Consider the following 14,707-nt stretch of genomic DNA (forward strand, 5'->3'; position numbering starts at 1 on the left):
AGATCGGCCTATTGTTGTTAGGCTGACCTGCCCGGGGGGTGGGGGCAGAAACCTCTAGGTGCCAGGGAAATCTTTTTTTTTTTTTTTTTCATTCTTTTTCAGCGGTGGGGAGCTACTCCTTAGGCAAGGGTCGCTTCCCTGTGGGGCCAATTTTGTACTTAGACCATTTCTGCCCCCCTTGGGGGGCAGAAACCACTTAGGCACCAGGGATTGGTGTGTGTTTTCTTTAGGGGGGCAGCCCCTTGGGTAAGGGTCGCTCCCCATGGGGGCACACTACTGTTGGCCATATTTGCCCCCCTTGGAGGCAGATGGGCCTATTCTTGAAAGGCCCATCTGTCCCCAAAGGGGGACAGAAAGCCCACCAGAGGCCAGGGAATTTTTTTTCTCCAAAAATAAGAGGGTGGGGGTATGGCCATATCCCCACCCCAAATAAAGCAGTATGGGCCTGGTTATGCCCCCATATCAACTGAAGGGGGTAACAGTCTTTCAGCTCTCCCCGCACTCTAAAACAGCAAGCAAGAAGACATTTAATTATTTTGGGTTTTAGTTTTACATTTGGGCCATGAGAGCTTGGCTAACTCTCAAAATCGTCCCACTTGGAATGGTGAGGGCTGCACTTTATGGACTTTGGGACGCTGCCATGTAGAAAAATCCATAAGACCTAGACACATCTGAAAACTAAACATCTGGGTGATTCCAGGGTGGTGTGTTTCACATGCACCCTGCACTGTTTTTGTACCCACAATCCCCTGCAAACCTCCAACTTTGCTGGAAATCACACATTTTTCCCACGTTTTTGTGATGGAACCTTCCGGAATCTGCAGGAATCCACAAAATTCCTACCACCCAGCATTGTCTCATCTATACCGATAAAAATTCTGCTGCACTTGTCAGCCTAAAAATGTTTTTTTGCAAACTGCCCTTTTGGTTCCCCCTCCATATCAACGTGTTTTTGGCTCTTCCATTTCACAAGCACTTGGCCCACCTACACAAATGAGGTATCATTTTTACCGGGAGACTGAGGGGAACATTGGGTGGTATGAAATTTGTCCCAGTGCGGTGATCCCACACAGAAATGTGTGGAAAATGTGATTTTTTTTTTTTAGCTAAATTTGAGGTTTGCTGAGGATTCTGGGTAAGAAAACATTGGAGGATCCACGCAAGTCGCCTCTTATTGGACTCCCTCGGGTGTCTAGTTTTCTGAAATGTCTGGGTTTGGTAGGTTTCCCTAGAAGGCTGCTGAGCCCAGGACCAAAAACGCAGGTCTTCTCCCCCCAGCCCGGGCAAAAACAGGTAGTTTTGTATTTGATAAGTTTGATGTGTCTAGATAGTGTTTTGGGGCATTTCTTTTCGCAGGCAGTAGGCCCACCCACAAAAGTGAGGTACCATTTTTATCAGGAGACTTGGGGGAATGCTGGGTGGAAGGAAATTTGTGGCTCCTCTCTGACTCCAGAACTTTCTGTCACAGAAATGAGAGGAAAAAGTGTTTTTTGGCCACATTTTGAGGTTTGCAAAGGATTCTGGGTAACTGAACCTGGTGAGAGCCCCACAAGTCACCCCATCTTGGATTCTCCTAGGTGTCTAATTTTCAAAACTGCGCAGGTTTGCTAGGTTTCCCTAGGTGCCGGCTGAGCTAGAGGCCAAAATCCACAGCTAGGCACTTTGCCAAATAAAGCTGTTTTCTTTGTGAAAATGTGATGTCCATGTTGTGTTTTGGGGCTTTTCCTGTCGCGTGTGCTAGGCCTACTCCCACAAGTGTGGTACAATTTTTATTGGGAGACTTGGGGGAACGCTGGGTAGAAGGAAATTTGTGGCTCCTCTCTGATTCCAGAACTTTGTCACCGAAATGAGAGGTAAAAGTGTTTTTTTTTTTTTTTTTTGGTCAAATTTTAAGGTTTGCAAAGGAATCTGGTCAGAGCCACACAAGTCACCCCATCTTGGATTCCTCTAGGTGTGTAGTTTTCAAAACTGCACAGGTTTGCTAGGTTTCACTAGGTGCCGACTGAGCTAGAGGCCAAAAACCACAGCTAGCCACTTTGCAAAAACAGCTCTGGTTTCTTTGTGAAAATGTGATGTGTCCATGTTGTGTTTTGTGGCAGTTCCTGTCGCGGGCGCTAGGCCTACCCACGCAAGTGAGGTACCATTTTTATCGGCAGACATGGGGGAACACAGAATAGCAAAACAAGTGTTATTGCCCCTTGTCTTTCTCCACATTTTTTCCTTCCAAATGTAAGACAATGTGTAAAAAAAGACGTCTATTTGAGAAATGCCCTGTAATTCACATGCTAGTATGGGCACCCTGGAATTCAGAGATGTGCAAATAACCACTGCTTCTGAACACCTTATCTTGTAGCCATTTTGGAAATACAAAGGTTTTCTTGATGCCTATTTTTCATTTTTTATATTTCAGCAAATGAATTGCTGTATACCCGGTATAGAATGAAAACCCATTGCACGGTGCTCTGGGTACCTAGGGTTCTTGATGAACCTATAAGCCCTATATATCCCCGCAACCAGAAGGATCCAGCTGACATAACGGTATATTGCTTTCAGAAATCTGATATCGCAGGAAAAAGTTAAAGTAAAACGTGGAGAAAAATTGCTGTTTTCTTTTTTTACCTCAATTTCAATATTCTTTTAATTCAGCTGTTATTTTCTGTAGGAAACCCTTGTAGGATCTACACAAATGACCCCTTGCTGAATTCAGAATTTTGTCTACGTTTCAGAAATGTTTAGCTGTCTGGGATCCAGCATTGGTTTCTCACCCATATCTGTCACTAACTGGACTCTAGTCAGCAGACGCGGAGCGTTCGAGCATTGCGCTTCGTTTATCATACTTCTATATATTTTTGGGATTTATTCCTTGTATCGCTCCGACCTTGAGGACTGGCAAAAATCTTCCATATGGACTCAATTTGAACAGCTATTACCAGCCAAGTTTAGCCAGTTCATCTCTCTTTACAACAATTGGCTTCATTGCGCTCCTTAGTGAGATAGAAACAGCCATAAAGACAATTGCATTACAAAAATGCTAGAAAAGACTCCCCAAATACCTTGACTACACTACCAAAAAAACATATCACAAACTCAAAATTAAATTGACCAGAAGATTCGGCTGCTAAGACTAGACTACTATTGAACAGTACCACTGGGAACGGCCCTGAGGAAGGTGACCCACAATATCCTAAAACACCGAAACGCGCGTAGGCCTTCGGTCCCTACGGTACCACTTTGATAGAGCCACGTCAGCATTGCTTTGTTGCTTATCAGATTATTATCATTATTGTATCAGATGAACTAATATTTATGCATCTCTATTATCAAGAATTGTTTTAGCCTTATTATGACATTAGGACTAGCTTTATTAATGTAAATATTCATATTTCTCGATCTTGGTTTGTTAAGCATGCATGTGGTATGTCTGAGTAAGGTATTTTGTTTGTTCATTATTGTTTTCCTAATGTGATAATGTATATTTTCCCATGATTGTATAATCATTTAATAATAAAAAGTATATATAAAAACATGTAATAGGATTATACTATTTGTGATTAACCGTTAGAGGATAGCACCCTAGTATTGTGTCCATAATAGGTTCTATTGTATAAAGTTGTAATTATCAAAAACTATAGTGTTTTATCTTTGAAGATTACGGTATCTTCATGTATATTTGAGTAGCTCTTCCAGTAGTTTTCTCTACATTGGTTAATTCCCTGTTTGAGCTATGCTTATTCTTTCAGGGAATCCCCTTATAGTTTGTAGGAGGCTGGACTGGCTTGTAGTGAGTACCAAGGGGTACTTACACCTTGCACCAGGCCCAGTTATCCCTTATTAGTGTATAGGGTGTCTAGCAGCTTAGGCTGATAGATAATGGTAGCTTAGCAGAGCAGCTTAGGCTGAACTAGGAGACGAGTGAAGCTCCTACAGTACCACTAGTGTCACTTGCACAATATCATAAGAAAACACAATACACAGATATACTAAAAATAAAGGTACTTTAATTTTATGATAATATGCCAAAAGTATCTCAGTGAGTACCCTCAGTATGAGGATAGCAAATATACACAAGATATATGTACACAATACCAAAAATATGCAGTATAGCATTAGAAAACAGTGCAAACAATGTATAGTTACAATAGGATGCAATGGGGACACATAGGGATAGGGGCAACACAAACCATATACTCCAAAAGTGGAATGCGAACCACAAATGGACCCCAAACCTATGTGACCTTGTAGAGGGTCGCTGGGACTGTAAGAAAACAGTTAGGGTTAGAAAAATAGCCCACCCCAAGACCCTGAAAAGTGAGTGCAAAGTGCACTAAAGTTCCCCAAAGGACATAGAAGTCGTGATAGGGGAATTCTGCAGGAAAGACACAAACCAGCAATGCAACAACGATGGATTTCCAGTCGAGGGTACCTGTGGAACAAGGGGACCAAGTCCAAAAGTCACAAGCAAGTCGGAGATGGGCAGATGCCCAGGAAATGCCAGCTGTGGGTGCAAAGAAGCTGCTACTGGATATTAGAAGCTGAGGATTCTGCAGGAACGACAAGGGCTAGAGACTTCCCCTTTGGAAGATGGATCCCCCATGCCGTGGAGAGTCGTGCAGAAGTGTTTTCCTGAAGAAAGACCGCCAACAAGCCTTGCTAGCTGCAAGTCATGCGGTTAGCGTTTTTGGATGCTGCTGTGGCCCGGGAGGGACCAGGATGTCGCCAATTGTGTCAGGGGACAGAGGAGGCGCCCAGCAAGACAAGGAGCAGCACCCGCAGAAGTGCCGGAACAGGCACTACGAAGAGGAGTGAAACGGTGCTCACCCGAAGTCGCACAAAGGAGTCCCACGTCGCCGGAGGACAACTTAGAAAGTCGTGCAATGCAGGTTAGAGTGCAGTGGACCCAGGCTTGGCTGTGCACAAAGGATTTCTGCCGGAAGTGCACAGAGGCCGGAGTAGCTGCAAAAGTCGCGGTTCCCAGCAATGCAGTCTGGCGTGGGGAGGCAAGGACTTACCTCCACCAAACTTGGACTGAAGAGTCACTGGACTGTGGGAGTCACTTGGACAGAGTTGCTGGATTCAAGGCACCTCGCTCGTCATGCTGAGAGGAGACCCAGGGTACCGGTGATGCAGTTCTTTGGTGCCTGTGGTAGCAGGGGGAAGATTCAGTCGACCCACGGGAGATTTCTTCGGAGCTACTAGTGCAGAGAGGAGGCAGACTACCCCCACAGCATGCACCACCAGGAAAACAGTCGAGAAGGCGGCAGGATCAGCGTTACAGAGTTGCAGTAGTCGTCTTTGCTACTTTGTTGCAGTTTTGCAGGCTTCCAGCGCGGTCAGCAGTCGATTCCTTGGCAGAAGGTGAAGAGAGAGATGCAGAGGAACTCTGATGAGCTCTTACATTCGTTATCTAAGGAAATCCCCAAAGCAGAGACCCTAAATAGCCAGAAAAGAGGGTTTGGCTACTTAGGAGAGAGGATAGGCTAGCAACACCTGAAGGAGCCTATCAGAAGGAGTCTATGACGTCACCTGCTGGCCCTGGCCACTCAGAGCAGTCCAGTGTGCCAGCAGCACCTCTGTTTCCAAGATGGCAGAGGTCTGGAGCACACTGGAGGAGCTCTGGGCACCTCCCAGGGGAGGTGCAAGTCAGGGGAGTGATCACTCCCCTTTCCTTTGTCCAGTTTCGCGCCAGAGCACGGTTGAGGGGTCCCTGAACCGGTGTAGACTGGCTTATGCAGAAATGGGCACCATCTGTGCCCATGAAAGCATTTCCAGAGGCTGGGGGAGGCTACTCCTCCCCAGCCCTGACACCTTTTTCCAAAGGGAGAGGGTGTAACACCCTCTCTCTGAGGAAGTCCTTTGCTCTGCCATCCTGGGCCAAGCCTGGCTGGACCCCAGGAGGGCAGAAACCTGTCTGAGGGGTTGGCAGCAGCTGCAGTGAAACCCCGGGAAAGGCAGTTTGGCAGTACCAGGGTCTGAGCTACAGACCCGTGGGATCATGGGATTGTGCCAACTATGCCAGGATGGCATAGAGGGGGCAATTCCATGATCATAGACATGTTACATGGCCATATTCGGAGTTACCATTGTGAAGCTACACATAGGTAGTGACCTATGTGTAGTGCATGCGTGTAATGGTGTCCCCGCACTCACAAAGTCCGGGGAATTTGCCCTGAACAATGTGGGGGCACCTTGGCTAGTGCCAGGGTGCCCACACACTAAGTAACTTAGCACCCAACCTTTACCAGGTAAAGGTTAGACATATAGGTGGCTTATAAGTTACTTAAGTGCAGTGAAAAATGGCTGTGAAATAACGTGGACGTTATTTCACTCAGGCTGCAGTGGCAGGCCTGTGTAAGAATTGTCAGAGCTCCCTATGGGTGGCAAAAGAAATGCTGCAGCCCATAGGGATCTCCTGGAACCCCAATACCCTGGGTACCTCAGTACCATATACTAGGGAATTATAAGGGTGTTCCAGTATGCCAATGTAAATTGGTGAAATTGGTCACTAGCCTGTTAGTGACAATTTGGAAAGAAATGAGAGAGCATAACTGTTGTGTCCGACATAAATGAGGTCAAACAGGTGGGTGTGTTTTCCACGTTTATTTCCAAAGTCACAGGAACCACCTCCAGTATTCGTCCCCGGCACCACTCCAACCACCTTCCTTCACCTCGCCGCACCTCCTGCATCACCGCCCTCGAGCCCCCATCCAGCCCTCTACATTCCACCCGACCCGCGAGCCCTCTACATTTCACCCGACTCGTGAGCCAACACAACATACCATCTCTTTTTTTTCCTTTTTTTTTTTTTTTTAAAAACAAAATCAAACTAGAACTATCAAAAACGAGTAAAACTAGTAAATAACAAACACAAATCTAATAATAACAATAGAGGATGAAGATAAAAAAAAAATATATATATATATATACTATAGATCAGCTCTTAATTTCCATAGCACAAACTTTTGACGGGAAGATCTGCGTGGAAAATTATCCTCATGCTGTAAAGCTGACTTCTGAATATTCACATTACGTAAGTTTTGAACTTGTAAGGAAGAACTCCTATTTGCACACCTGTCAATGTCATTACAAGGATTCAAGACAGGCTCATCAGGTGACTTCACCACTCTGGAAAGATTCCACCAACGACCATCTTCAACCATAATTGCACTTCCACAAACTTTCTTTACCCTGACAGGCTTCCCAAAACAATCATCACCCTTTCTTACAGACACACATTTTTTTTATACGTACCACATCTCCAGGGAATACCTTGCACAACTTAGTGGCTTTGATCAAATCATATCTCCTCTTCATACGTTCTTGACCAGACTTCACCTTTTCCCATTCCAACCCCTTTTTACTATCACACAATCCCCTGGTCTTCAACGAACTCTTCAACCAAGAGGGAAAGAGAACGGTGGTTGGTTTACGCCCTTTTAAGGCTTCAAAAGGTGACACGTTAGTTAATGAATGAGGTGTGGAACGATAAACCCACAACATGGTGCTTACCGCTTCAAAGACGTCGTAATTATTGTGTCTAGCCCACTTTATACAGTCACCAACCACCCGATTCATCCTTTCAACTAAACCATTTGTCTGTGGGTGAAATAATGAACTCTTCAAGTGCTTAATACCAGACTGCTTTAAAAACTTCTCCATTTCCGCATTAACAAATTGCACACCATTGTCAGAAATAATGATTTCCGGAAAACCTTCTCGCAAAAAGACTTCCTTTAGAAAATTCACAGCATTAAACGCTGAAGGAACTGGATAAAAACGAACCTCAGGCCATCTACTATGATAATCCATAAGAACAAACGCATATCGTAAGTTGTGAGGAAGAAAATTAAATGGGCCAATCATGTCAATCCCCAGCTTAGACCATGGTCTTTGAGGAATTTCAATAGGATGTAACGGCGGAGTAGATACTTTTAACCCCTTTTCAGCCGAATTGCAAACAAGACACCCCTTGACAAGCAAATCGACCTCTTTGTCCATAGATGGCCACCAATAATTCTCCCTTAACCTCCTTTTAGTCATAGTCACTCCAAAATGTCCTTCATGCGCTATACTAATCAAACCTGAACGTAAATCGTGTGGGGGAATGCACCTTTCGCCCCTCAACAATATATGATCTTCTATAGAGATCTCATTTGCAACTTTACAAAATGGTTGTACCGGTAAAGAAACATTCTTTTCACTTGGCCACCCATTGACTCCAAACTCTTGGACTTGGTTTAAAATAGGATCCTTTGCAAAAGCCACCTCCCAATCATGTTTAGTATAGGCTCTGGACATCGGTAGATCCACAGAAGCAATAAAACAATCCTCTCTATCGTCCTCAGCATCAACACTCTCCACTTCTCCCACAGGTAACCTAGAAAGAAAATCTGCTCTTACATTGAGCTTCCCCGGTAAAAATTTTACCTCCATATTGTACTGCAACAACTTAGTGGTAAGGCGTGCAATGCGTGGGGTAGTGTAATTGGTTTTTTCCCCACCGAGAATGTATAATAAAGGTTTATGATCTGTCACTATAACAAACCTCCTGCCCCAAATGTAGCTCCTAAACTTCTCACTTGCCCAGACACAAGCCAACAATTCTTTTTCTATTACTGAATAATTAACTTCAGCCTCCCTCAACACTCTAGACGCATAGCTGATGGTGACTTCACCATGTTCCGTGTCCTGGACCAGAACTGCCCCTAAACCATATTTGCTGGCATCAACCATAATTTTACATGTTAACGCAGGATCATATGAGTGTAAAGCTTTAGCATCAGTCATTTCAGCTTTTACCAACTCAAATGTATCCTGACAATCCTTGTCCCATTTAAATTCAACACTTTTTTTCAACATATTTGACAAACACTTCATCTTGGAGGCATAGTTCGGAATAAACCTAGCATAAAATTTACATAAACCTACAAATGATCGTAATTCATCTTTGTTCTTAGGGGGAAGACATCGACGAACAGCATCCACTAACCCTGGTCTCGGTTTAACACCCTCCGACGAAACAACATGTCCCAAAAATTCAATCTCTTTCCTCCAAAATTCACATTTCTCCTCCTTAACCACAACCCCACAATCTTCAAAAATCTGTAATACCATCTTGAGCACTGTATTGTGAGCCATTAACTGTTTGGCAAAAATCAACACATCATCCTGAAAGACCACTACCCCTACGACATCTTTCAACAGAAATGACATGATGCGTTGGAAGACTGAAGCAGCTGAAGCAAGGCCGAAAGGCATTCTACGAAACTGAAAAGTACCAAACGGGGTGTTAAACGCTGTTAAATGCCTAGAGTTTTCGTCAAGAACAACCTGGTGATAAGCTGAAGCTAAGTCAATTTTTGAAAACCAGACTGCGCCACTAAGTTTTTCAAGTAGATCACAAATTCTGGGTAAAGGAAAAGAATCTACCCAAATCTCTTTATTGAGACTTCTTAAGTCAATACATAAACGGATCTCACCATTGCGTTTGCGAGCAACCACAATGGGAGACAACCATAAACTAGATTCAACTGGTTCAATCACCCCTGAAGATTGCAACTTCTCCAATTCTGATTTAAGGTCTTCCCTCAAACTAAATGGAATTGCTCTTAACTTGTGTTTTATCGGGATAGCATTATCTTTAACTTTGATACAATGCCTAAAACCTTTGATACATCCTAAATTTTTCCCAAAAACCCTAGGGAACACTGAATGAAGAGTAGACAAGTTCATGTCATCACAGTCTCTAACCACCATTACCTGTTCAGTGGTACCTGGTCTCAATACCATCCCAAATAGACCTTGGTGGAACCAGCCTAAAATATTAAGACCTTTGACAGCTACATACACCTTACCACGGATCTTGCGCCCCTTGAATTCCAACACATCCTCAATGAAACCCTCCAATTCAATCCTCCTTCCTTCATAGGAAACAGGAGCTCTATCAGGTGGAAACAATTTTCTATGACCCCACGTACTCTTGAACAAGTCTAAAGTTATCATCGTAATGCGTGCCCCAGAATCTACAAGTAAGTGAAGTGTTTTACTCCCCACACAAATATCTACATACGGGTCGACACACTTCTCAAATTCATTCACTGGCAGTTGCTCATCTGTGACAACCACAATCATGTCACGGAATTCACTTTCCAAACATTGATTGGACCCTTCACAGATATCAGACACACTGCTGATATTAACATTCTTGTCACTCTTGACACTCTGACACACTCTAGCAAAGTGGCCCGTACGGCCACACTTGTGACAAATTACATTCTTCGCAGGACACCCTTTCGAGTCTTTCAAATGTGGAACATTCCCACATCTAAAACAAATATTAGTGCGTTTGAAAAACTGATTATTGTTCGTCTTGAATTCTTTCCGTGAAGAGACAACACTGACACAAACTTTCTCATCTTCCTTGCGTTGATACAACAGTTCTTTAAGAGAAATTTGAGCAAGTTCAATGCTTTTAGCTTGCTTGATAACCTCCTCAAGTGAAGGATCACCCATCGTAAGTAGTCTTTGTTGAATATGTCTATCATAGCAATTTCCAATGAGTTGATCCCTAACTAATTGGTCACGAAAAGCACCAAATTGGCACTGTGCGCACAATTTACGAAGTGCACTAACAAAATCGTCTACCGATTCATTTTGTAGCTGGATCCTCTTGAAAAATTTGTGGCGCAAAACAACAAGACTGGGTTGTTTATCAAATCTCACAATCAGCTTCTTCACTGTTTCCTGATATTCATCCAACTCTTCATTATCAGTCATTTCAATTTCAGGAAGATGTTTCAACGTCTCACGGCCTTCAAATCCCAGTGAATGTAACAACAAAAACTTTTTCCTTTCTGGTCTATATCGTGATGCCCCAATGGCTCCCAAATAAGTCTCAAAAGCATCAAACCATTGAGACCAGGCCACTGGTGGTTCCCCAGGTGTTTCAAGAAAAGGAGGAGGAGCCGAGACAGATTGCATAATTACAGCGTATAATTAGACAATCTGGTGGTAGAAATGAAATATTAATGTAAACCACATACACAGAAACATCTGATGTAACTCTGAAGAGTGTACTTATGCTGTGGTTCTGACAAAAACAAATAAACAACCTCCTCTTTGGCAATGTACAAACAAACGGTCCGTTTTCTGAAGCAAGTTCGCCTTATAGTCCCTTTTTTTTTTTTTTTTATATAAAACTACCAAAGCATCCTGTAAATGAAACGTCCTTGAGTGCTCTGTTACTCAAATACGCCTTGTCAGAGAGCGCGTGTAAACAAGCGAAGTAAGAATCCGCTCGCGGCCGGGGACCAAATTTAAACCAATATTTAATGTCATACACGCGACTTATTGCGCGTTTATTTCAACTTTAGAGCACCAGAAACTCTTCCTGACTCTTTCCAGCGAAGACAAAGATCTCACTCACCCCGGAGATCCGTTGGCAGTGCAGCGTCCGTCTTTCAAAATATGAACTGAGCGTAGATTCGGAGATGGTTCCACAAAATCCTCGTCGCCAAAATTATGTTGTGTCCGACATAAATGAGGTCAAACAGGTGGGTGTGTTTTCCACGTTTATTTCCAAAGTCACAGGAACCACCTCCAGTATTCGTCCCCGGCACCACTCCAACCGCCTTCCTTCACCTCGCCGCACCTCCCGCATCACCGCCCTCGAGCCCCCATCCAGCCCTCTACATTCCACCCGACCCGCGAGCCCTCTACATTTCACCCGACTCGTGAGCCAACACAACAATAACCACTGAGGTTCTGGATAGCAGCGCCTCAGTGAGACAGTTAGGCATCACACAGGGAACACATACATATAGGTCACAAACTTATGAGCACTGGGGTCCTGGCTAGCAGGGTCCCAGTGACACATAACAAACATACTGAAAACATAGGGTTTTCACTATGAGCACTGGGCCGTGGCTAGCAGGATCCCAGTGAGACAGTGAAAACACCCTGACATACACTCACAAACAGGCCAAAAGTGGGGGTAACAAGGCTAGAAAGAGGCTACTTTCTCACATAGTTATTTTACTAACTGGAAGGAGGCTGAAAGCACAAAAAATAGCAAAAATGGAGTATGTCCCAGTAAAATGTCAAAATTGTGTTGAAAAATGGGGTTTTCTAGTTCAAGTCTTCCTGTTCCTGAAAGCTGGGAAGATGGTGATTTTACGACCGCAAACCCTTTGATGCCATTTTCAGGGGGAAAACGACAAGCTTTCTTCTGCAGCCCTTTTTTCCAATTTTTTCGGAAAAAAACTAATTTTTGCTGTATTTTGGCTAATTTCTTGGTCTCCTTCAAGGGAACCCACAAAATCTGGGTACCTCTAGAATCCCTAGGATGTTGGAAAAAAAGGCTGCAAATTTGGCGTGGGTAGCTTTTGTGAACAAAAAGTTATGAGGGCCTAAGCGCGAACTGCCCAAAATAGCCAAAAAAAGGCTTAGCACAGGAGGGGAAAAGGCCTGGCAGCGAAGGGGTTAAAAATCTAGTTTGTTGGTATTTCCTAATTATGCCCTGCCTGTGCCAATTCCTGTGCAGTGTTCATAATGGGATGTGACCTCATGCAAACATTCACAAAATGTATTTATATTCCGTGTACCAAAATAGGTTATTTTGCCGTAACCTAAGGTAGCCTGAAACTACATCCTGGCCCCTTGTGAACAGGGACTCTGGGATCACGTTGAACCTCACATGAGCTCTACAGTGCCATGGACTATGCAGACGAACTGTTTTGCTTATTTCTGAAGTCACAGTTGCATTTACCTACCCAGGGAAGCTTGCGCTCAGAATTCCTAGCAAACTCGTACATTTTAGAAAAACAAATATTTTGACATCCATTACGTTGCGGTGTTCCCTTACCCAGTGGAGTTTTGAGGAACTGTAATGCTCACAATATCATTCAGAATGGTAAAGTCCTTTCTCCAGAATATGTCAATAACAATCGCTGACAGTTTCATGGCTGCCCCTGTTGCCGTACTTGCATATCGTGGGACTGTGAGGCAACCGTAAATGCTATACATTAATAAAATAGTAAACATTCTGATTAATTCATTGGGGAGGATATTTTATTGTCGTTTTCTTTAGATTTCTGATTCTAGTCCATGCAACATGGCCTCTTAATTTTCCCAGTGTGAGCACATTGGGAAAGCCTCCTGAACGCAAAGCGCACGATCTAACATTTTTCAAGTCAAGAGGTGGTCAGGTCCCAGTAGTTTGCCAGTTAACCTCAAGGTAGAATTGGGGGGCTAAACAACGGCGACTTAGTATTACTAATGGCGTATGTGTCTTTTAGAGTCTTGCATCTCCAGAGTGACTCTCAAAAGGCTGAGTTTCGGTCAGATGGCGCTTCTCGCAGGGTTGTCAGCCGCCCTATGATATTACCGTGCCTTGGTTTGACATAGCATTTTGTTTCTAGCACTCGACTGAATCGATCTATTCCCCGTGCCTCCTTATGCTATTGTCGAAAGAGAACAAATTTGTTTTGTTTGTTTGTTTTTCTGAATTCGTTATCATTCCATTCAAGGGCCACCTTGTTCCTAGACTAAAACTGACAGTTATTTGCTTGCCTTATTACTTCAATTTGCTCTCTAGTCAAGGGCCATGTTTTTCCCAGACTAAAACTGTCATTTGCTTGCCTTAAAATTCTTCTAAATGTTTGATACTTTTTTCTATCTTTCACCATGGGATGGAAATCTTTTTGGCATATATAACTTAGCACTCTGTTTTAATTCCAAGTACTATTTTGGTTTACATTCTCAATGAAAGATAGTTCCTGGCACGCCATTTTACTTCTATTTCTTGGATGTTGCTCCAGCTTAGTGGTTAATGCTTTCCTTTTTTCCAGGTCTGGTGTCCAATGTCTCCTGAGTTTTACCGTGAATATGTCGCTATTAAAACGAAGAAGAGAATATTGCTGTATACCATGAACCCAAACAAGTTCAGGGCATGCCAGTTCCTCATTAAGTTCCATGAACGTCGGAATGACAAGATTATTGTATTTGCGGACAACGTCTATGCATTGAAGGAATACGCCATCAGGCTGAACAAGTAAGTGACACAGAACAAGAATCAAGAAATATCTGCACCTAGAGCAGAGGTCTCCAAACTTTTTTATGCCGCGCCCCCCCAGTTGAAAAATAAAAATCATTGGGCCCCCCTCAGAATTTTTCACAATTATTTTATAAACATGGCAATGTTTAAATATGTCTAAACCTATTTAAACATTGCAGTTAAGTACTGTTACCTTTTTAAAACTGCAATAACATGCTTCTGCTTAAAACAAAGGCCTGTTATCTGTATAATACTTATTTTGGACAGAGTCTGGGGCCCCTCTGGGATCACTTGAGGCTGAACAGTAAGGAAGACGTGTGCATACACGTGCTTGGCACAGGAGGAACGCTAGTGTCACCAGTGATTTTAAAAAGTTGTCAGTTGCATAGATGAGCGCTCCACCAGGGGCAGACTAAACCAGATATCCCTCTACAAATCTCTTTTCAGAATTTAAGTAAGAGAAAAACTGAAAACCGCATGAGGGGATACATCTTTACCTGCAGACAGACAATGTTATTGTATTTCATTTCTGTAGATTACACCTTTGTGTATGATCGAGAAAAAGGAGGACTTGGGTTTCTGGTTTTCTAACTATTCTGCCCTTGTTTTCTTCTGTGCATTGCTCACGGTTCTGAATCAACCTTCCACGAAACCTGT

At 43.4% G+C, this 14,707-nt stretch overlaps 1 protein-coding gene across 2 annotated transcripts in view; it reads left to right on the forward strand.

Annotated features, from left to right (window-relative positions):
• ERCC3 (ERCC excision repair 3, TFIIH core complex helicase subunit) overlaps positions 1–14,707 on the forward strand; it is a 733,178-nt gene that overhangs the window by 448,288 nt on the left and 270,183 nt on the right. For both annotated transcript variants that reach the window (XM_069236738.1, XM_069236742.1), the window contains one exon: positions 13,845–14,047. In XM_069236738.1, coding sequence (XP_069092839.1) covers positions 13,845–14,047 — 203 coding nt within the window. The remainder of the gene's footprint in view (positions 1–13,844; positions 14,048–14,707) is intronic.

The sequence above is a fragment of the Pleurodeles waltl genome, chromosome 1_2 (genome assembly GCF_031143425.1).
Source record: "Pleurodeles waltl isolate 20211129_DDA chromosome 1_2, aPleWal1.hap1.20221129, whole genome shotgun sequence".
NCBI classification, from domain to species: Eukaryota; Metazoa; Chordata; class Amphibia; order Caudata; family Salamandridae; genus Pleurodeles; species Pleurodeles waltl.